Source organism: Plectropomus leopardus, chromosome 7 (assembly GCF_008729295.1).
Source record: "Plectropomus leopardus isolate mb chromosome 7, YSFRI_Pleo_2.0, whole genome shotgun sequence".
NCBI classification, from domain to species: Eukaryota; Metazoa; Chordata; class Actinopteri; order Perciformes; family Serranidae; genus Plectropomus; species Plectropomus leopardus.
In genome coordinates, this window is record NC_056469.1 from 12,178,941 (window position 1) to 12,202,527 (window position 23,587).

Below are 23,587 nucleotides of genomic sequence, written 5' to 3' on the forward strand. Positions count from 1 at the left end.
TCTCAATAACCAATAAAAAACACAATTTAAAACTCAACACATAGTTTATTGGCATCACACATCAAACATTTTTTTCATATAAAGAGGGAATGTATCAAGTATAGACTATGAAAGTGCAAATAGCATTTCAAGGATTAGTTGCTTTACCATAGAAAATCTCAGTGAGTTACAAAATGTTATATGCCATTTTAAAATAAATCACCTGAACATTAGAGGTGAAATACAAAGGAAGTACAAATTCCATTTAGAGCTGTACCCATTTCATGCACAGCGTACTGTTACACAAAAAAGGGCAACATACTGTATGTTATCTCTTTTGTTCCATTAACCAAGTCCAACAAAGTTAGCTCCACTAACCACATGGCACTCACAGTTTCACAACTTCAAAATGCTATCTTTAAATTTAATGTGGCTTTATACATCTGCTAGAAAAAAAAGGTAATTTACTTCAGTCAGACATTAGTCTGTACAAAAACATAATTAAGTCTTCAAGGTAAAACACTGATCAGTGTGTCATATTGGTTATTCACAATCCATTTTCTTGAATGGATTTGTTTGATTCCAAATAAATACCTACTATATATTGCAACTTTCCTCCATTTTAGTGTCTTTAGGTAAGATACATGATACACATACAGTAGGTCAAATCATTTTTAAAGTCAATACAGTGATTTTTAGTTTCAGAAAAAACAACTTCAAAATTTAGGGCAAAGAGCCCTTCTGCACAAAAAAAGAGACATAAAACTTTTTAGAATTATTTGGGAGCAAGATTGGAAAGTATGACATTAGCCGTTTCCCATAATACCAAATCATATAAAATCAGTGTTATCCATTAACATAATACTAGTAGAACCAACAAAAAAGCCTCATGCTACAAATATTTTGATGAGAGGATGAAATCAAGTTCTCATGTTTGCACACTTTAAACTTCATGTGAGAGAAATAACTTTAAGGTAACAGGTGTTTGTTTTGTTTACTCTGTAAAAACTGTGTAATTAGCACTCAGAAAAATGTGTGAAAAAAAAAAATGAAATAACGGTGATTGACATAAAGGCACTGTATCTCTAACTGTGTAGAGAACCGTTTAAAATACATGGACTCCCAATGTGTTTGAGATGCAATACACATTCATGAATTCTCCATGCATTACCCTGCTGCCCGAGACATCTGTAGAGCTCGAAGAAGGCTTTGCTTATATTACACTTAAATAGAACCCAGAGATTAATTACAGTGACTTGGGCGTGATTAATTAATTCGCCAAAGTCTGAATGAGATTGCCTGATTATCTCTCTCACTGGCCTTTCCTGCGGTATCTAAACAAGACTACTCACTGTCTACTTAGTCAGTCACGCTCCACATTCATCCGCAGCTCTCAAACATTTATTTAAGCGAGCTACAATAGAACTCAGAATATAGTGATCAGAATGACACTGAGCAGCCCCTCTGGGTCCTCAGCATTTGTTTTTTTTGGAGAGCAGAAGACATTTCTCATTGAAAGCGTGTTAAGATTGAAGCTCTAAGATGAATACTCATTGTCAGCTCGATTTTGAATTTTTTTTGAGCAGACCACTGTCTTTCCATTTGAATAATGAGTCTAAGTTTTTGTTTGTGAACATTTCACATACTAAAATACACAACCATGATGGTCTTACACTACAGTTTTACTGTACACAGCAACACTACTGCTTTAAGAAAGTAGCGAGATTTGGAAAACATCACACAGCTGCAACCTCAAATACAAGTATGGCTCAAGGCTTTCACATTTAAAGTTTAGCTGAGTTGTTGAGATTGTAATAAGCAGGCACAATTTGCTTTGAAGAATCCACTTGGTGACTGCAAACTGCTTTTGCTAGTCAGTGTTTGGCACCTGTAAAGTAGGCAGGTTTGGATATGAGCGAGAACCGTCTCCCAGCCTGTAGCCCACAGTCTGAATATTGGAACAAAATATTAATATGCTCATATGTACAGTTGGAAAAAATTCCTTCAGACCTGATTCAGACAAATACAGTAGGCTTTACTCCAGTGGAAAAAAAACCTGCACAATGCTTAAGCCTCTACATCTCTTATCTCTTCTAAAATTGATTTTAGAAAAAAAAAGCAAGCATTCGTATTTCTATCAGCACAGAATCATTTTAGGAAATATATCCTTCAAGAAAATTAAATGTAATCTCTCCTTTAGTTAGTGCTGTCTTTTCAGGAGGGCTAGCTGTTGGGGGGCTGACAATACAGTAAACACAGGAAATCGTTCTGACTGCAATGGTAGACTTCCCTAAGAGTCTAAATACTTCTTCCCCCTCTTTCCCACCGAGTACAAACTGACACATTCTTCATTCTGTATACATTCCGTTCCACTTAAATTGCAATGGATAGTGGTTTTTGGCCTTTCCAAAACATTTCCTCCCCATCTCAGCCAGTCAGTTCATACCAAGTGCACTTGGTCCTCCCACTCGGAAGAGCTGGTGCTGGGCAGCTGGTCGGACACAGAGTCACATCGCGGAGTGTCAACATGGCAGACCTTTGAGCCTCCCCGTTCCGCATGGTCCACATTTGCATCAAGGGTGGCCATGTAAGGTAGCGGTGTGGCGTCCAGCCCCACCAGGTCTAACTGGGTTGGCCTCTGAGCGACGGCACTCTCCTTCTCCTCCATGTCGCTCAGTCTCTGAGAGCAGAAACCCACATCTGCCATCACTTCCTGAGGTTTCCTGGTTTCGGGAAGGACAGCCCCTCCTTTCTCGTCATCCTCCGTGCACCCTCCTCCGACTGCATGGATTGTGCCGAGGTTTGAGTCAGTGTCAGAGGAGGTTGAGGGGACCAGGGTGATGCCTTGAGGATTCATGTCATGGAACCAAGCCATGATGTTGCCCAGCAAGTTAGCATTTGCTACTAATGCAGAGGACGAGGATGGGTCGTGGCTGCTGCAAGTGGTTGAGTCTATCGTGTCGCTGGAAGAGGAGAAGAGGCCAGTCGATGACTTGCTGCCACCTGAAGCCACTGGTATCGGCATAGACGCCCCATAGGCCCGGTGGTGACTTTCACAGTGCTGCACAGAGGTGGTAGCAGAGTACTGACTGCTGATGTTGATGTTGTCAAGTCTAGCCAGGTTATCTCCCAGCTCCAGCAGTTCGGAGCTGCTCAGAGACGCTCTGGGAGGGACCTCTACATCTGGAGCACTCTGTTCAAGCCTGGAAGGCAGGGAGGTGCCAATAGCACCAAGTGAGGCTTCGTTTGCAAGGACGTCTTGGCTGGACCCAATCCCTGACATCCCAGAGTCCTGGAGTGACAGCTGAATGGCCAGAAGAATGTTAGGGTCATCGTCGTCCAAAGAACCAAGACCCTGCAAGAAAATCCAGCATAGACAGTGTCAGAAATGCAGGCCAAACCAATATCATCCAGTTATAGAACACCAGCTGTTTCACACCTGCAGTTCATGTCCAACCTGCACCATCTATTAACAAGAACAGAACAATAATACCAGGTGGGAGCTATGTTTCTCTGTCATTTTTTATAGCTGCTTTGTAGCTGTTTGCTGCATTTGAGTTTTTTGAAGTTTTACACTTTGCATCGTGGTAAAAGATAAGGCTGGTGATACTGTGTATTTTTGTTAGATAAAATAACAGCGGGTTTGTTTGTAATGTCAGAAAACTTGTACTTCTGGTCAGTCTTCTCTTTGATGAATAATAGATCAAACTCGACGAGCCTCAGTCGTCCTTACTTGCATATGTTTATTACAACATGAATATGATCAGAGAGGCTTTAGGTCCAGCAGGCATGCATCGATAGAGATATACCAAAAACTGAAAGTAAAATTACATCCCCTCAGTGTTATAGATTGTCATACAGAATCATGTATGATCAAACCACCTCAGAGACGTCAAAACAATATTGTGTAACCCTCAGCCCAGACTTTTTACCATGGGACTAAAATAATATCTACAATGTCCTCATCTTAGCTTAACCTTCAGACACCCAGAGTCTCCTCACATAAAGTATGCAAAGTGTGAAGGACTTACAAAGGCCTCTTAGGTTTATTACCATAAATGCATAATTTTTCAACAACAGTCTCTCAGTATGTTCCAACTTCCCCAACCAGTCTGTGGCTGTCAGCCCATTCACAAATATGATCAATTTTTAAAATCAAAATACAAAAAATCCCAATACAGCTAAGAAGTGTAGTTTTTAGCAAACAGTACTGAAATCAGAGTAAACAGTTTATTTTTTAGGGAATTATTTTCAACATGGGATGTTGTATAGTGAGTATTATAGGCACCATGATGAAGTATGTGATATTGACTTAAAATAAACATATGCCCATGTTCATTGTGATAAAGAAACATGTCACCCAATAGTTTTTGGACAACAATGAATTAGAATGTACAACTAATGAGATTTTTACTTCTGTTGTGCAATGTGTACATGTATTTAATCTGTTTATTTCATTAGACAAAAATCACAGTACTGACACCAAAGTGAAACAATACTTCTCAAAATTCGCCATTTCTGTCCGTTTGTGCAACAATTTCAAACAAAGTGCCATATACAAATGGTCATTTAGGGGGTTAATAGTACATAGCGTATAAAGTCTAATTTTGGATTCTTCATTCACTGGAGGTATGTGAGAAAAACACGTTTTTGGTTTTTTTTTTAAATTCATTGTAGACTGTGGCTTAGAAGATATGAAGAAAAGAAATGAGTTGTATTAAAATATGTCAGAAAAATGTTTATTTATAGTATGCAAAAAAAATGTCATGCTTTACTATGTCACAGAAAATGTCATAAAAAAATGAGGTCAAACAAAGTAATAGTATAATATCTCATGAATGTCATAGTATATGTAATTGCAGAAAATGTCATAAAATACTCATAGATATTATGAATATAAAAATGTAATGAAAAAGTCATAGCATAGTATATCAACCAGAATAGCATAAATAAGTCGTAGTATAGTATATTCGCCTAATAGCGTGAAAGAGTATATTACAGTATGTTGTCCAAAATTGCCTAAAGAAGTCATGATATAGGATGTCATCCAAAACAGCATAAAAATCACAGTTTAGTATGTATAAAAAGTCACACTACATTATGTCATCCAGGTATGTCGGCCAAAATCAGATGAAAAAAGTCATAATTTAGCAGGTCGTCCAATTTAGTGTGTCATCAAAATTATCACAAAAAAAGTTGTAGTATAGTATATTGCATGTTGCTAAAAGATCATCAAAAACATCATAGTATAGTATGTTGCTTAAAAATCATCAAAAAAGTCATAGCATTGTATGTCAATCAAAACTAACAACCGATGCAACAACCTATGTGAATGAATATGTAAGCGTCTAAGCGTGTTTCCTCTAACATTACATGAGCCATATAACAAAACAAACTATCATAAGCTTCTGAAAAATAAGGAAGTTATGTCAAATTTGAGTGTTTGATCACTGGTGCTTCATTTGAATGCTTGTTTTCAGTTTCACGAGTGTCAACCTGTTCTCATTCTGAACTCGTCAAATAGCGCTGCTCTGTCAGTACTTTCATCGTATGAGTGTGATGCCAAAAGTCTACTTTCAGATGACGACGTTATCAGACAGAACGGGTGGCGTTGTTATCATAAGCTGGCAGACAGCTGGATGGCAGCAGGTGAGACCACATGTAACACTCAAAGGCGGTGTCAGCTGACAACGTGGCGGGACAAAACACTGAAACGCTGAAGGACAGCTTCAGGTAATGATGCTGCTGGTAACCACAAAACAAAAGGAGTGAAGGGGTTCACTCCCATGAAGATGTGTGTGTGTGTGTGATTGTTTTTCTACACTTTACCATGTGCATTTTTTTGCTACATCTAACCATTTGTGAATTGTTGTATAAAATAAGGACCATGCTGCTTCATCCCACCATGTGCATTTGTTGACATCAACGTAACGGCATCTCGGAGCGTAAACAGCTGACACAGGATACCGAAAACATCATAGCTTGATGCGGAGGGTCCTGTCAGAGTGGCACCATGTGATGATTACAGAGTTTCTGACACAACTAACATCATATTTCTGTACGTTAAATTGTAGAGATAAAAAGAAAATGATGGTGACTGGTATGCTTTTGAACAATATATATACCTAAATACACTATACAAAAATGTCACGGTGTCATAGTGAATCCATAATGGTACGGTGTTGCCTCAAGGCAACATTTGCATTTAAACACGTTTCCATTACTTAATTAGCAAATAAAGTACATTAGACTATTAGATATTACGCTTTGGTCAATTATTATTGTTAATCAATTTTTTCCCAGACTGAAAAAGGCCAGGAAATGATGTTTTCAGACATTTATTGTGGAGGGAAATCACTGAGCTGATCCTTGCAAAAAAGAGATTCGGCATGGCCTCCAGAGAGTCATATGAAAAATGTATACACTACTTCTCCTTTTAAAGGTTTTGCATCATAACTGGAGATGTATTGTATAAGTGTAAAAGGCCAAAAATGGGTATGTTGTACAGGTCACATCGTACCATGGAAATGTTTTTTCCAATTTTTCGACATTCTATACTATCAACTGTCTTAACATGCTATACTATGTGGTTTTCAGCTGTTTTTGGGAAATGTCATATTTTGACATTTTTTACCATACTATAGCCTTGCCTTTTCGGTCATTTTTTCACCAAGCAGCATTATGGTGTTTTTGGCCGTTTTTGCAATATTCTATGCTATGGAGTGTCTCGGCATGCTATTTTATGGTGTTTTGAGGTATTTTCAGCTGTTTTTGAGACATGTCATGTTTTGACATTTTTTGCCATACTATAGCCTTGTCTTTTCGGTCATTTTTTCAACATGCATTGTAATGGTGTTTTTGGCCGTTTTTGCAACTTTCTTTGCTGGCATGTATTGGCACGCTATTTTGTGCTGTTTTGGGGTGTTTTCAGCTGTTTTGGGGACATGTCATATTTTGACATTTTTTCCCATACTATACCTTTCCTTTTTCGGTCATTTTTTCAACACATTATTATGGTGTTTTTGGCCGTTTTTGCAATTTTCTATGCTATGGCATGTCTACGTACGCTATTTTATGCTGTTTTGAGGTACTTTCAGCTGTTTTTGAGACATGTCATGTTTTGACATTTTTTGCCATACTATAGCCTTGCCTTTTCGGTCATTTTTTCAACATGCATTATGGTGTTTTTGGACGTTTTTGCAACTTTCTTTGCTATGGCGTGTCCTGGAACGCTATTTTATGCTGTTTTGAGGTGTTTTCAGCTGTTTTGGGGGTATGTCAGATTTTGACACTTTTTGCCATACTATAGCCTTGCCTTTTTGGTCATTTTTTCAACATGCAGAATTATGGTGTTTTTGGCCATTTTTGCAACATTCAGTGCTCTGGCATGTTATTGGCATGCTATTTTATGCTGTTTTGAGGTGTTTTCAGCTGTTTTTGGGACATGTCATATTTTGACACTTTTTCCCATACTATAGCCTTGCCTTTTTGGTCATTTTTTCAACATGCATTATTTTGATGTTTTGGCCGTTTTTGCAACTTTCTTTGCTATGGCCTGTATTGGCACGCTATTTTGTGCTGTTTTGAGGTATTTTCAGCACTTTTTTGAGAGATGTAATATTTTGACATTTTTTGCCATACTATAGCCTTGCCTTTTCGATCATTTTTTCAACTTGCAGTATTATGGTGTTTTTGGCCATTTTTTGCAACATTCAGTGCTCTGGCATGTATTGGCATGCTATTTTATGCTGTTTTGAGGTGTTTTCAGCTGTTTTTGAGAGATGTCATGTTTTGACACTTTTTGCCATACTATAGCCTTGCCTTTTTGGTCATTTTTTCAACATACATTATTATGGTGTTTTTGGCCGTTTTTGCAACTTTCTTTGCTATGGCCTGTATTGGCACGCTATTTTGTGCTGTTTTGAGGTGTTTTCAGCTGTTTTTGAGAGATGTCATGTTTTGACACTTTTTGCCATACTATAGCCTTGCCTTTTTGGTCATTTTTTCAACATACATTATTATGGTGTTTTTGGCCGTTTTTGCAACTTTCTTTGCTATGGCCTGTATTGGCACGCTATTTTGTGCTGTTTTGAGGTGTTTTACAGCTGTTTTTTGGACATGTCATATTTTGACATTTTTTGCCATACTATAGCCTTGCCTTTTCGATCATTTTTTCAACATACATTATTATGTTGTTTTTTTGGCAGTCTTTGCAAAGTTTTATGCTATGGCGTATCTTGGAATGCTATTTTATGTTGTTTTGAGGTGTTTTCAGCACTTTTTTGGACATGTCATATTTTGACATTTTTTGCCATACTATAGCCTTGCCTTTTTGGTCATTTTTTCACCATGCAGCATTATGGTGTTTTTGGCCGTTTTTACAATATTCTATACTATGGCATGTCTTGGCAAGCTATTTTATGGTGTTTTGAGGTACTTTCAGCTGTTTTTGAGACATGTCATGTTTTGACATTTGTTGCCATACTATAGCCTTGCCTTTTCGGTCATTTTTTCAACATGCATTGTTATGGTGTTTTTGGCCGTTTTTGCAACTTTCTTTGCTATGGCGTGTCCTGGAACGCTATTTTATGCTGTTTTGAGGTGTTTTCAGCTGTTTTTGGGACATGTCATATTTTGACACTTTTTGCCATACTATAGCCTTGCCTTTTTGGTCATTTTTTCAACATACATTATTATGGTGTTTTTGGCCGTTTTTGCAACTTTCTTTGCTATGGCCTGTATTGGCACGCTATTTTGTGCTGTTTTGAGGTGTTTACAGCTGTTTTTTGGGACATGTCATATTTTGACATTTTTTGCCATACTATAGCCTTGCCTTTTCGATCATTTTTTCAACATACATTATTATGTTGTTTTTTTGGCAGTCTTTGCAAAGTTTTATGCTATGGCGTATCTTGGAATGCTATTTTATGTTGTTTTGAGGTGTTTTCAGCACTTTTTTGGACATGTCATATTTTGACATTTTTTGCCATACTATAGCCTTGCCTTTTTGGTCATTTTTTCACCATGCAGCATTATGGTGTTTTTGGCCGTTTTTACAATATTCTATACTATGGCATGTCTTGGCAAGCTATTTTATGGTGTTTTGAGGTACTTTCAGCTGTTTTTGAGACATGTCATGTTTTGACATTTGTTGCCATACTATAGCCTTGCCTTTTCGGTCATTTTTTCAACATGCATTGTTATGGTGTTTTGGCCGTTTTTGCAACTTTCTTTGCTATGGCGTGTCCTGGAACGCTATTTTATGCTGTTTTGAGGTGTTTTCAGCTGTTTTTGGGACATGTCATATTTTTTTGACACTTTTTGCCATACTATAGCCTTGCCTTTTTGGTCATTTTTTCAACATACATTATTATGGTGTTTTTGGCCGTTTTTGCAACTTTCTTTGCTATGGCCTGTATTGGCACGCTATTTTGTGCTGTTTTGAGGTGTTTACAGCTGTTTTTTGGACATGTCATATTTTGACATTTTTTGCCATACTATAGCCTTGCCTTTTCGATCATTTTTTCAACATACATTATTATGTTGTTTTTTTGGCAGTCTTTGCAAAGTTTTATGCTATGGCGTATCTTGGAATGCTATTTTATGTTGTTTTGAGGTGTTTTCAGCACTTTTTTGGACATGTCATATTTTGACATTTTTTGCCATACTATAGCCTTGCCTTTTTGGTCATTTTTTCACCATGCAGCATTATGGTGTTTTTGGCCGTTTTTACAATATTCTATACTATGGCATGTCTTGGCAAGCTATTTTATGGTGTTTTGAGGTACTTTCAGCTGTTTTTGAGACATGTCATGTTTTGACATTTGTTGCCATACTATAGCCTTGCCTTTTCGGTCATTTTTTCAACATACATTATTATGGTGTTTTTGGCCATTTTTGCAACATTCAGTGCTCTGGCTTGTATAGGCACGCTATTTTATGCTGTTTTGAGGTGTTTTCAGCTGTTTTTGGGACATGTCATGTTTTGAAATTTTTTGCCATACTATAGCCTTGCCCTTTTCTGTCATTTTTTCAACATACATTAATATGAGATTTTTGGCCGTTTTTGCAACATTTTTATGCTATGGCGTGTCTTGGCACGCTATATTATGCTGTTTTGAGGTATTTTCAGCTTTTTTTGAGAGATGTATATTTTGACATTTTTTGCCATACTATAGCCTTACCTTTTCGATCATTTTTTCAACATGCAGTATTATGGTGTTTTTGGCCATTTTTGCAACATTCAGTGCTCTGGCATGTATTGGCATGCTATTTTATGCTGTTTTGAGGTGTTTTCAGCTGTTTTTGAGAGATGTAATATTTTGACACATTTTGCCATACTATAGCCTTGCCTTTTCGGTCATTTTTTCAACATGCATTATTATGGTGTTTTTGGACGTTTTTGCAACTTTCTCTCTTGCTATGGCGTGTCCTGGAACGCTATTTTATGCTGTTTTGAGGTGTTTTCAGCTGTTTTTGGGGTATGTCATATTTTGACACTTTTTGCCATACTATAGCCTTGCCTTTTTGGTCATTTTTTCAACATGCATTATTATGGTGTTTTTGGCCGTTTTTGCAACTTTCTTTGCTATGGCCTGTATTGGCACACTATTTTGTGCTGTTTTGAGGTGTTTACAGTTGTTTTTTAGACATGTCATGTTTTGACATTTTTTGCCATACTATAGCCTTGCCTTTTCGGTCATTTTTTCAACATACATTATTATGGTGTTTTTGGCCGTTTTTGCAACATTCAATGCTCTGGCATGTATTGGCGTGCTATTTGATGGTGTTTTGAGGTACTTTCAGCTGTTTTTGAGACATGTCATGTTTTTGACATTTTTGCCATACTATAGCCTTGCCTTTTTGGTCATTTTTTCAACATGCAGTATTATGGTGTTTTTGGCCATTTTTGCAACATTCAGTGCTCTGGCATGTATTGGCATGCTATTTTGTGCTGTTTTGAGGTATTTTCAGCTGTTTTTGAGAGATGTAATATTTTGATATTTTTTGCCATACTATAGCCTTGCCTTTTCGATCATTTTTTCAACATGCAGTATTATGGTGTTTTCGGCCATTTTTGCAACATTCAGTGCTCTGGCATGTATTGGCATGCTACTTTATGCTGTTTTGAGATGTTTTCAGCTGTTTTTGAGAGATGTAATATTTTGACATTTTTTGCCATACTATAGCCTTGCCTTTTCGTTTTTTTCAACATACATTGTTATGGTGTGTTTGGCCGTTTTTGCAACATTCTATGGTTTGGCGTATGTCGACATGCTATTTTAAGCTGTTTTAAGGTGTTTTCAGCTGTTTTTGGGGTATGTCATATTTTGACACTTTTTGCCATACTATAGCCTTGCCTTTTTGGTCATTTTTTCAACATACATTATTATGAGATTTTTGGCCGTTTTTGCAACATTTTATGCTATGGCGTGTCTTGGCACGCTATTTTATGCTGTTTTGAGGTATTTTCAGCTGTTTTTGAGAGATGTAATATTTTGACATTTTTTGCAATACTATAGCCTTACCTTTTCGGTCATTTTTTCAACATGCATTATTATGATGTTTTTGGCCATTTTTGCAACATTTTATGCTATGGCTTGTATTGCTACGCTATTTTATGGTTTTTTGAGGTGTTTTCAGCTGTTTTTGGGACATGTCATATTTTGACATTTATTGCCACACTATAGCCTTGCCTTTTCGGTCATTTTTTCAACATGCATCATTATGATGTTTTTGGCAGTTTGCCCACATTCTCTGCTATGGCATGTCTTGGCATGCTATTTTATGGTGTTTTGAGGTACTTTCAGCTGTTTTTGAGACATGTCATGTTTTGACTTTTATTGCCATACTATAGCCTTGCCTTTTCGGTCATTTTTTCAACATGCATTATTATGGTGGTTTTGGCCGTTTTTGCAACATTTCATGCTTTGGCATATCTTGGCACGCTATTTTATGCTGTTTTAAGGCGTTTTCAGCTGTTTTTGGGACATGTCATATTTTGACATTTTTTGCCATACTATAGCCTTGCCTTTTTGGTCATTTTTCAACATGCAGCATTATGGTGTTTTTGGTCGTCTTTGCAATATTCTATACTATGGCGTCGCTTGGCACGCTATTTCATGATGTTTTAAGGTGTTTTCAGCTGTTTTTGGGACATGTCATATTTTGACCTTTTTTGCAATATTATAACCTTGCCTTTTTGGTCATTTTTTCAACATGCATTTTGGCCGTTTTTGCAACATTTTATGCTATGGCGTGTCTTGGAACCCTATTTTATGGTTTTTTAAGGTGTTTTGAGTTGTTTTTGGGACATGTCATATTTTGACATTTTTTGCCATACTATAGCCTTGCCTTTTCTGTCATTTTTTCACCATGCAGCATTACGGTGTTTTTGGCTGTTTTTGCAACATTTTATGCTATGGCATGACTTGGCACGCTATTTTATGCTGTTTGAGGTGTTTTGCGTTGTTTTTTGCGGAAAAGTCATATTTTGCCATTCTATAGCACTGTATTTTGGGCCAGTTTTTGGATATGTCATGTGTTGGTGTTTTTGATCGTCTTAAAATCTTCCCATGATTTGACGTGTCTCGGCATGCTATGTTATGCTGTTTTCAACTGCTTTCAGCTGTGTGTTGGACGTGTCAAATCTTGCAATTTTGGTCATACTACAGCCTTGAATTTTGGACTTTTTTGGGCTGGCGTTAAATTGAATATTTTTCGCTATACTATAGCCTTGCTTTTTGGGTCACTCATTTAAAATGCTGTCTTATGTTGTTTTTGGCCATTGTTGCAATATTCTATACAATGGTGTGTCTTGGCATGCTATTTTATGTGTTTTTCAGCTGTATTCAGCTGTTTTGGGGACATTTCATTTTTTGACTTTCTTGCCTTGCTTTTTGGGTCATTTATTCAACATGCTATATTATGGTGTTTTAGCCCTTTCTTGGCACAGTATTGTATGTGGTTTTCACTTGTTTTCAGCTGTTTTCGAGACATTTCAATTTTTGATAACTTTTGCAATACCAAAGCCTTGTTTTTTTGGGTAAATTTTTCAACAGGCTATATTATGGTGTTTTGGTCCGTTTTTTGCAACATTCTATGCTATGGCATGAGTATGGCATACTATTTTATGTGTTTTTCAGCTTTTTTTTTTTGACTTTTTTCGCCATACTATAGCATTGCTTGTTGGGTCATCTACTGGACATGTCATATTATGGTGTTTTTGGCTGTTGTTGCAACATTTTATGCCATGGCATGTCTCCGCACACTATTTGATGTGGTTTTCAGCTGTTTTCAGCCCTTTTTGTGACATTTCATTTTTTGATATTTTTCGTTAATTCATTCATTTATTTTTCATACTACTATAGTCTTGCTTTTTGGGTCATTTTTTCAAAATGCCATTTTATGGTGTTTTTGGCTGTTTTGGCAACATTCTATGCTATGGTGTGTTTTGGCATGATATTTTATGTGTTTTCAGCTGTTTTTTTAACATTTCATTTTTTGCCTTTTTTGCCTACCATAGCGTTGTTTTTTGGTGTGTCTGAGAACACTTTTCAGCTGTTTTCAGCCTTTTTTGGACATTTCAATGTTTGATATTTTTCGCCATACTATAGCCTTCCTTTTTGGGTGATTTTTTCAACATGCCACATTACGGTGTCTCTGCCTGCTATTTTATGCGGTTTTCAGCTGTTTTTGGGACATGTCATATTTCGACATTTTTCACCATACTATCGTATGGCATCTTAGGTCGTTTTTCCGACATGTTATATTATATCTTTTTGGGCCATTTTTGCTACATGGTATACAATGAAGTGTCTCCACAAGATATAATATTTATTTTTCAGCCATTTTTACAACATGCTATATTGTGTCATTTTGGGCCTTTTTTCGGAGTCAGAGTCACAATCAGAATCAGAATCAGCTTTATTGGCCAAGTATGCTAACACAAACAAGGAATTTGACTTCAGTTAACTTTGCTCTCAATGTACAGGAATTAAACATTAATATAAAAAGAAAATAAACAAGAATTAGAATTAGAAGAAAGAAAAAATACTACAAAGGGTCACATGGTTAAAAGCAAGTTAAAAAGAGTGCAACTGTGCATAAGTGATTATTCTGACACTTAACAGTTAAGAGTTCATCAGAGTGACAGCCTGGGGGAAGAAACAGTTTCTATGGCTGTTTTGGCGTGCAGTGACTTGTAACGTTTGAACAGTTCATGTCTAGGGTGTGTGAAGTGTGCAGCGATGTTACTTGCCCGTTTCCTGACCCTAGACCAGTTTAAGTCCTAGATGGAGTTAAGGTCGGCCCCGATAATCCACTCTGCAGACCTGATTGTCCTTTGCAGTGTGCTCCGGTCCTGTTTGGTGGCAGATCCAAACCAGAGAGTGATGAAAGTGCAGAGAACAGACTGGACGATGGCAGTGTAGAACATGATGAGTAGCTCCTGGGGCAGGTTGAACTTCTTGAGTTGTTGCAGTACGTACAGCCTCTGCTGGTCCACTGTCATCTCCACAGTCTTGAGTGGGTTCAGCTCCAGGTGGTTCTGGCCACACCAGAGGACTAGCTGTTCTCTAGGGGGCGCAGATTGTTCTATTGAGTGGGGGGCTGGTGTGAAACCCTTTTCAAACCTGGCGTAGAAGCTGTTAAGGTCGTCCGCCAGTCAACGGTTTCCCACAGATAGTCGTTGGCTGAGAAGCTGTTTTGTAGCTTCTCAGTGTAGCTCCTCTTAGCCACTTTTACCACTTTTGTCAAATTGCACTGGAGCCAGTCCCCACTTCTGTAGGCCTACCCCTTGGCCTGACGCAGTTTCCTTAGCTTTGGTGTGAACCAGGGTTTGTTGTTGAATGTGCAGAAGGTCTTGGTCTGCACACACGTCCTCACAAAAAGTGATCTAAGATATCACAGTGTCAGTGAGTTTGTTGAGATCTGAGGCTGCAGCTTCGCAAACACTCCAATCAGTACAGTTAAAGCAGGCCTGTAACTCCAACTTTGACTTGTCTGTCCATTTCCTCACTGTCTTCACGACAGATTTAGATGTTTTTGGTTTCTGCCTATAGGTCAGGATGAGATGGAGCAGACAGTGATCAGAGAGTCCCAAAGCTGCACAGGGCACAGAGCGATAAGTGTCCTTTAAAACTTTATGGCAATGGTCCAGTGTGTTAGTGTCCCTGGCGGGACACTTCATATGCTGTCGGTATTTTGGCAGTTCATGTGTGAGATTTGCTCTGTTAAAATCCCCAAGAATGATAAGCAGAGAGTCTGGATGCTTTTTCTCCACGTCTGTTATCAGGTCAGCCGGGTGCTGTAACGCCTCCGTTACACATGCCTGAGGTGGGGTATGAACACCGACCAGAACGAACAGGGAAAACTCCTGTGGTGAAAAAAAAGGTTTGCAGTTTATGAAAAAAGTCTTTAAGTGAGGGCCGCACAATTTCTTTGGCACTGTGACATCTCTGCACCAGTCTTCGTTAATGTAGAAGCATGTTCCGCCTTCACTCGTCTTCCCCGTGAGCTCCGTGATGTGGTACGCTCGGAAGAGCTGTAATCTTGGCAGCCGTACTATCCGGGATGGGTTCACCAAGTCAGGTTTCAGTGAAGCACAGGGCAGTGGAACTGGAAAAGTCTATGTTTTTTCAAATAAGAAGCAGGAATTCATCCATCTTATTTACCAGGGAGCGAACATTCGCCAGGTGTATGGACGAGAGAGGAGTGCGAAATCCCTGCTGCCTCGGCTTGACGAGCGCTCCTGCTCGCTTCCTGCATCGGCGTCTCCGGCAAATCCCATAGATAGCCGCTGCAGCTCTGACCAAAATCTCTGTAAAACTTTCCAGTTTGGTGAAAGCAGGAGAAAAGGTTCCAGCAGAGAGCCGTCCAATTTTAAGTGTGCCTCTCTGCTGCATGTGACCAGAGAGGGGGAGCCAAAGACAGAAAAAACACACAAAAACACTAAAAGTACCAGGAAGCGAAGTACCAGAGAGAGAAGTACCAAGGTGGCTATCCATAGCGCCATCTTGGATAGAGTCTTTTTCAACATGGTTTTCAGCCATTTGCTCGATATGTCAAAATTTGCCATTTTTCAACATAATATACTATGTCGTTTCAGCCGTTTTTTCAACATGATATATTATGATGTTTTGGGCCTTTATTTCAACATTGAACATATGAAGCGTCTCTAAAAGCCATAACATGTCGTTTTCAGCCGTTTTTTTGACATGTCAAAATTTGAGATTTTCCGACATGCTATACCATCTCATTTTCAGCCATTTTTTCGACGTGCTATATTATGACGTTTTTGGCCTTTTTTTGACATGCTATAATATGAGCTGTCTCTACAAGCAATAATACGTGCTTTTCAGCCATATTTTTAACTTGTCAAAATTTGAGAGTTTCAGACATACTATTCTATGTTGTTTTCAGCCATATTTTCAAAATGCAATATGACATTTTTGGCCTTTTTTTCGACATGCTATACTATGACGTGTCTCTTCAGGCTATAATATGCCGATTTCAGCCATTTTTTACAACATGCCACATTTTGACGGATTTTTTTTTTTTATATCATGCTATACTATGAGGTGTATCTACAAGCTATTTCGTTTTCAGCCATTTTCTCAACGTTTCTCAATGTCAAAATTTGCTGTTTTTCAACATACTATACTATGTCCTTTTCAGTCATTTTTTCAACATGCTGTATTATGACATTTTGGGCCTTTTTTTCAACATAGTATACTAAGAAGCGTCTCTACAAGCTATAATATTTGTTTCAGCAATTTTTTCAACATGTCAAAATTAGCTGTTTTTCGACATACTACACCATTTTTTGGACATGCTATGCTATGATGTGTCTCTACAAGCTATAATATGCCGATTTAAGCCATTTTTTCAACATGTCAAAATTTGAGACTTTTTAACATACTATATAATGTTTTCAGCCAATTTTTCAACATGCTATATCATGATGTTTTGGGCCTTCTTTTTAAACATGGTATACTACAAAGTGTCTCTAAAAGCTATTATATGTGGTTTTCAGCAATTTTTTCGGCATGTCAAAATTAGCTGTTTTTTGACATACTATACTATGTCATAAAAAAAAACGTTATAGTATAAGTACGCCGTTCGAAAATCATCAAAAATGTCATAGTATAGTTTGTCACTCAAAAATCATCAAAAACGTCATAGTTTAGTATGCTGCTTGAAAATCATCAAAAATGTTGTAGTATAGTTTGTCGCTCGAAAAATCATCAAAACCCTCATAGTAAAGTATGTTGCTCAAAAATCATCAAAAACATCATAGTATAGTATGTTGCTCAAAAATCATCAAAAAGTCAATAGCACAGTGTGTCCTAAGAAAATCATCAAAAACGTCATAGTATAGTATGTCGCTCAGAAATCACAAAAACATCATAGTATCTGTGTCGCTCAAAAATCATCAAAGAACTTCCAAAACAGCATAAAAATGCCATATCATGGTATGTCATCCAAAATAGTAGGGCTGCACCCAATGATTATTTTCTTATCGTTTAATCTATCGATTATTTTTTTCCGATTAATCAATAATTTTTTTTATTTATCTAACTAAAACTTGTCATACACTGCAGGGCATTATTCCCCAACAAAGAATAGCCCAGTCTTAACTGGTAATCTGTGTTTTACAGTGTGATATAAAGTGTCTCCAAAATAAAATCAATACAAGAGCTTATTCCACTCAAGTAAAGGAATGTTGTGCAATTTACATTTAGCAATCCAACAGCAAAATAAATAAAACAATGTAAAATTCAAGTCGACTTACAGTAAAATTAGTGCAATATGAATAACACTATAAAAGCACTATAACTTAATAATTATAACTAGTCCATTCTTTCTGCATCAAAATAGTCCAGCCTTAACTGGGCCTTAAGGCATATGGCTGCCTGCTGATATGAGTGCTGTATTTTCATATTTATAAGCACATATTCCACTCATTTATGAAGTTATACAAGCTCCTGCACAGCTGACATCCCTGTCCTGTAAATGTTTCAAAATAAAATGCTTTGTATCAGCAACTGATGGCATTCTGTCCACAGACTCACAGTCTTTTTCAAAACAGTCTTTTGTTTTGAAAGGGAAGCAAGGAAGTCGAGGTAAAACAAACACTTCCTCATCTCTGTGACAGAGAGAGACTTTAAACTGCAGTATGCGAGCGCCATGCGTAAAAAAATGGCAAGCCACCGTTTCTCTAGATGTGCTGCAGCTGACATGCAGCTGAGATGCGCCTGACAAGCGCTGCTCAGGTGAGCAGTGTGCACGCTCTAACTTGATGCATGAGCGCAGAAACAAAAAAACACGCTCAGCGCTGCTCAAGCTCTCATGACGCACCGTGTGAAACGGTGCGCATGTCAAAGCACGTTATGTGAATCGACGTATTCACGTAATCGATTACGTCAACATGTCGCCCCAGCCCTCCAAAATAACATAAAATGTCATAGTATATAATGTTGTCCAAAACAACACTAAAAAGTCACGGAATGGTATATCATCCAAAATAGGATAAAAACGTCATTGTATGGTATGTCATCTAAAATAACACAAAAAAACATGGCACAGCATGTCATCAAAGAGGCAGGAGATTCACAGTGTAGTATGTCATCCAGAATAGCATAGAGATAGCATTAAAAAGTCATAGTATAGTATGTTGTCCAAAATAGTACAAAAATGTCATAGTACAGTGCGTCATCCAAAATAGTATAAAATGTCATAGTATAGTTTGTCATCCATAATAGCATAAAAACATCATTGTACAGTTTGACTTTCTAAAAAGCAGAAGAAAAATCATAGTATAATATGTCTTTCCAAAATAGGAAGAAGAATGCTTTATGACAGTATGTCTATTGTCTTAAAATAGGATAAAACAGTTATAGTATGGTATTTCATCCAAAATAGCACAAAAAGTAGTATAGTGTGTAATAGTATAATATGTCATCAAAAATTGCATAAAAAATCATATTATGGAATGTAATCCATAAACATTTGTTGTATAGTATACCATCAATAACAGCATAAAAAAGTCATTGTATATGTTGTATAAAATGCCATGGTATAACATGTCTTCCAAAATAGCATAAAAATAAGTCATAGTATAGCATCTCGTCCAAAAAAGCAGAAGAAAAGTCACAGCATGTTATGTCTTCCAAAATCGCATAAAAACTCAGAGTTTATTATGTAGTCTACAATAGCATAAAAAGTCAATTTAGTATGCCTTTCAAATTAGCACAAACAAGTCATAATTTAGTATGTTGTCAAAAATAACATACACAATCATAGTACAGCATGTCGCCCAAAACAGCATAAAAATGTTATAGTATTATGTCTTCCAAAATAGCATTAAAAGTCATACTATGTCATAAATAATGTAAAAGAAATAGCCATAGTATAGTATTCCCAAAAATGTTAAGAAGATATGATAAACTATGGCAAAGAGGTATAATAACAACATGTTACGTTGTCGAGACATGTCAAAAAATAAATAAATAAATAAATAAATAAATAAATAAAAGTCATGCCCTAAGAGATACCAAAAAAGAAAATGCAAACCAAAACTGGTCAACAAAATTGTGTTACTGCAGACTTCACAAGTCACAGCAACCATGAGTAAAATAGCTCTTCAGTAATCAATTGAGCCAGATTAATGCTGTATTATCTCGACGTTGTCTGAAAAGTTTGAGACTCAAGACTTGGGATGAAATGAAAATGAATGAAAACTGTGCACTCACCATCAGATGACCTTGTCTATGTCCACCTCCAAGATCCTGTGCGTCTTTGTAAAAAAAAGAAAAGAAAAAAAAACTGACAAAATGCCCACAGTCATTAAATTGAATCTTTACAGCAGCACCTGAAATCAATTAATCCTTGTTGGCACAATAGAATCTTTAAACTGCCTTCAAAACTGCAAACTCCATCCATCTTTAATTCCACACAGCCAAAAACAAAGCAGCACTGTGATGGACACGTTTTATGGATTAGAAATATTGGCTGGTTGAACTTGAGCTGTTGTGATTTTCTAGAGTTTGGGCCAGTACCCTCATTTGGGTTCTGTACGAATCAGTATTAAAAACTGAGGGAGGATGACAAGATCAATGTTGTTTAATCAGATGTACACATATTATTTAATCATAGATTAGAAAACGTGGCAATAGCCCATGTTTACACCACATTAAGATCTTTTCATGCACCTCACCAATGCGTGTTGCGCCCATCTCCTCTCCTCTAATCCACTAACTTCTTTGTACAGCTACTATCATAAAGAGGCCTTATACTGTATATGTACAAAACAGGTCCACCACAACAAGGAATTGTAGGTTCACATCATCCACAATGATATGCCTGGGTTATAGAATTTAACTGTGCTGATAACAAACTCTGATAAATCACCTCACAATGAAGATCCACATATAAGACTAAGTCCAACACTATAAAAAAAAGAACCCCCTGAAGGAGTCCTGTTTGTACACTGCATTACCTAAAATGCTGTCACTGGAGTCATCGGGGTCAGGTGTGTTGCTACGGAGACTGGACATGTCGCCTCGCCTTCGCTGCCTATGTCTCCGTCTGTACTGGAACTCTGCATACTCCTTGAAAGAAGGATAAAAAAAACATTTCAGAAACCACATATCCACAATTAACACAAATTTGACAGTCCCCGCTACTGTTTTATTTCAATAAATGTTTTGATCCTGCAGTCATAATGTCCCTACTTCTCATCATCAATACATCGCTTTCTAACCAGAGAAAGTTGCCATGTATTGCTGTTCTGGGGCTACGGTTGCACATTGTCCTTGATTCATATCAAGTTTTTTGTTATAAACATTTAATAGGTGAACTGGTTACTTAGATTCAGGCCGTGAAGCAGTTTGCTTGAAACGTGGTCTGAGTGCTCTGTTCCAGGAAAGAGAGAGAGAGAGATCATTCAAACTCTTTCATCTCCAACCCAAGCCTTCAATCATTCGGCTCCAGTCTAGTCTGAAGCCAAGCAGAGCACACACTTGCTGGAATGGAATTTGAAATCAAGCAACTAGAGGATTTAGATTTGGATGTTTGAAAGACTACGTGTGTATGCCCGACTAATCTCAAGAGCAACCAATATACCTTATCAAAAAGTGAAAGGGATGTTATTAAAAACTTAAGCCAATTAAACATTAATTTACTGGCAAGTTTTAACAATACTAAAAAGAATTTATACAAAAAACACATTTTGTCCAGGTCCATTAATGAAATATATTGTAACCCCACATTTACCAAGCCTAAAAGCAGTCTTACAATACTCTCTCTTTTCTGCATTAGAGGTGTTGAACCCATAGAGCAAAATCTTTGGCTATTAAGACAAACAACAAGACTCTAATTTGATATTTCTGGCACGTTATCACTCAGGGGAGTTGAAATGATGAGGAATCAATTAACAGACTGTGTTGTTTCACACAGCATGTCTAAATGAAATTACCAAAAAAAATTGAAAAACACCACAGTTTAACAGGTGTGTGCGCACATGCATGTGTTTCTAATTAAAGGATATCTGTGGATATCTGTATGTGTGTGTGATGGTTCCTTATGTTAATTTAACAAAGCGGATAAGTGGCTGATATGCATCAAAACACCGAGATCCGATTATATGATGTGTCAGAAGATGAATGATATAAGGCAGCCTAATTTCAATAAAAAATATCCAATAAAACAAGGTTTTACAGCAATAATGTTACTAGTTTAGGTATATGGCATTACTTACATGACTGAAAACATAACAAATTAAGCGTCTTAAGCCCAGTTCGCACAGGACTAGTATTCCCTGGGGACCTCATGTCTGTGTTACTGCGGCACATTTGCACAGGATAAGCAAAGTCTGTCTGCTACCGGAATTTACTGACATCTTCCCCTAGATAGGATGAGCACAGCCATTTATAGCTCCACTCTACACAAGACAAAAGCACTACACAGCACTACTATCTGTGATGTACAGTGTTAACCTCTTTTCTTCCTTTAAATGTGGATTAAACAAACTGAACCAATTCTGACACGCATTGTCAAACATTATCCATCTGATTTGAGCCTCCCGCATCTAAATGCTGTCAAAACTTTCATTTTTAATCACACAACCAACCACTGTAATTCTAAAACAGGAAAGAGGCAAAAATGAGGCTTGGGGAAATCAGAAAACCTAATAATGACCCCAAATCACCAAGTTTGCACAAGACTAATATTATCACAAGACCCTGTGTTTGGCAAATATGGTAGGTAGAATTTTTACTTGAAAAACTACTGACAGGGAAGATCTTCACAGGATTAAGATCACAGAGGACCTCTGCAATTATTACAAATTCCCAAAGGTCCCAGGTAATACTGGTCCTGTGCAAATATGGCTTTAGTTCAACTCAAACCAGGCTGGAGTGATTTTAAAAATAATATTTCTAAAAAGTAGGAGTTTTAGTGTGGGGGGTCTGCTTCAACCTGGTGGTACTTGGTACAGAGTTTGTAAGCTTGTGAGAAATGCTCCTGTGTCTAATCTATTCTCTGGTTGTATACCAACATGAAGAGGTTCCATATACTGAATTTGCACATCCGCATATCAATATCTCTGGAAATAATCAACTGCATTCTCCATTCACTCGTCTCATACATTTGCAGAAGTCACTGAGTCACATTCATATAATCAAAAGCCTGTCACCCAAACACTGTCTTTCATGTTCCCTCTGCTCTAAAAATAGCCCACTATGAAGTGATCTGCAGGCATTGTAAGAACTGTGGAGCGGACCATCTGTGGCTGTGCCTGTGAGGCAGTCATCAGGCTTTGATTATTACTATGGTGTTCCCATTAACTACTGCAGCTGAGAGACAGAGGCTCTTAATTAGGGGACAAAAATAAAACCCTTTTTTTTTTTTTTAGGCTTGGTGTTTAGCATCTGGTGGTAACATTTACTGTGAACTTCTTCATAGAGACGCATGCCCAAACTAATTTGTTGACAACAACTTGTTTATTATGTAAATCCTACAGGGGTGAAGGCTGTGGAGGTGAGATGAGAATGTCAGTGTTACATTAATAATTTGTTCTTTTGAAGATAAGTCAAATCCTTGTAGTGTGTGCCTCTCTTAATTGTACACTTGCATACTTTGGCTGGCTTGCATTCTCCATTTGGCTGAGCATTCATTAATGTTAAAACACAGTGCAGTAAACACACAGATACACATAAACGTATGACAAAGATGCCAGACAGCAAACGAAGCAGATGGTATTTCTAGTTCCTTGCTGGTAAGATAAACAGTGTAGCAAAACATAAACTCTCATTTAGTTCTTATGTCGAACAGCAAAGAGCAAAGTGTTTTAAAAATCCTGTTTTAAAGGGTAACACCATGTCATGAGGCTTACTATTTCATAATCTACAATTATTACAGGATCTGCCTAAATCATGTTAAAGTATTAGATAATGGCATTTTTATGATTAGAATGCTAAATAGAAAAACACAGGAACTCATTTCAGACATCACAGGCATCTGAGAGATGTCCTGTTTCATCCTGGAAATACTAAAAACGGAGTGGTCTAGATTTGGATTAAAACAAAAAATGCCCATAAGTAACTGT

General features: G+C 37.3%; 1 protein-coding gene across 4 annotated transcripts in view; it reads right to left on the reverse strand.

Moving 5' to 3' along the window:
• Positions 1-25: 25 nt before the first annotated feature.
• The window catches only part of LOC121945878 (ankyrin repeat and IBR domain-containing protein 1-like), a 59,352-nt gene continuing 35,790 nt past the window's right edge, over positions 26-23,587 (reverse strand). For 2 of the 4 annotated variants that reach the window (XM_042490241.1, XM_042490242.1), the window contains exons 18-20: positions 20,480-20,591; positions 19,734-19,777; positions 26-3,334 (exon numbers count right to left, since the gene is read on the reverse strand). In XM_042490241.1, coding sequence (XP_042346175.1) covers positions 2,420-3,334; positions 19,734-19,777; positions 20,480-20,591 — 1,071 coding nt within the window. In that variant the 3' untranslated portion in view covers positions 26-2,419. Of the gene's footprint in view, positions 3,335-13,887; positions 15,879-19,733; positions 19,778-20,479; positions 20,592-23,587 lie in introns of those variants that run through there. The other 2 variants (XM_042490243.1, XM_042490245.1) reach the window with 2 other exon arrangements.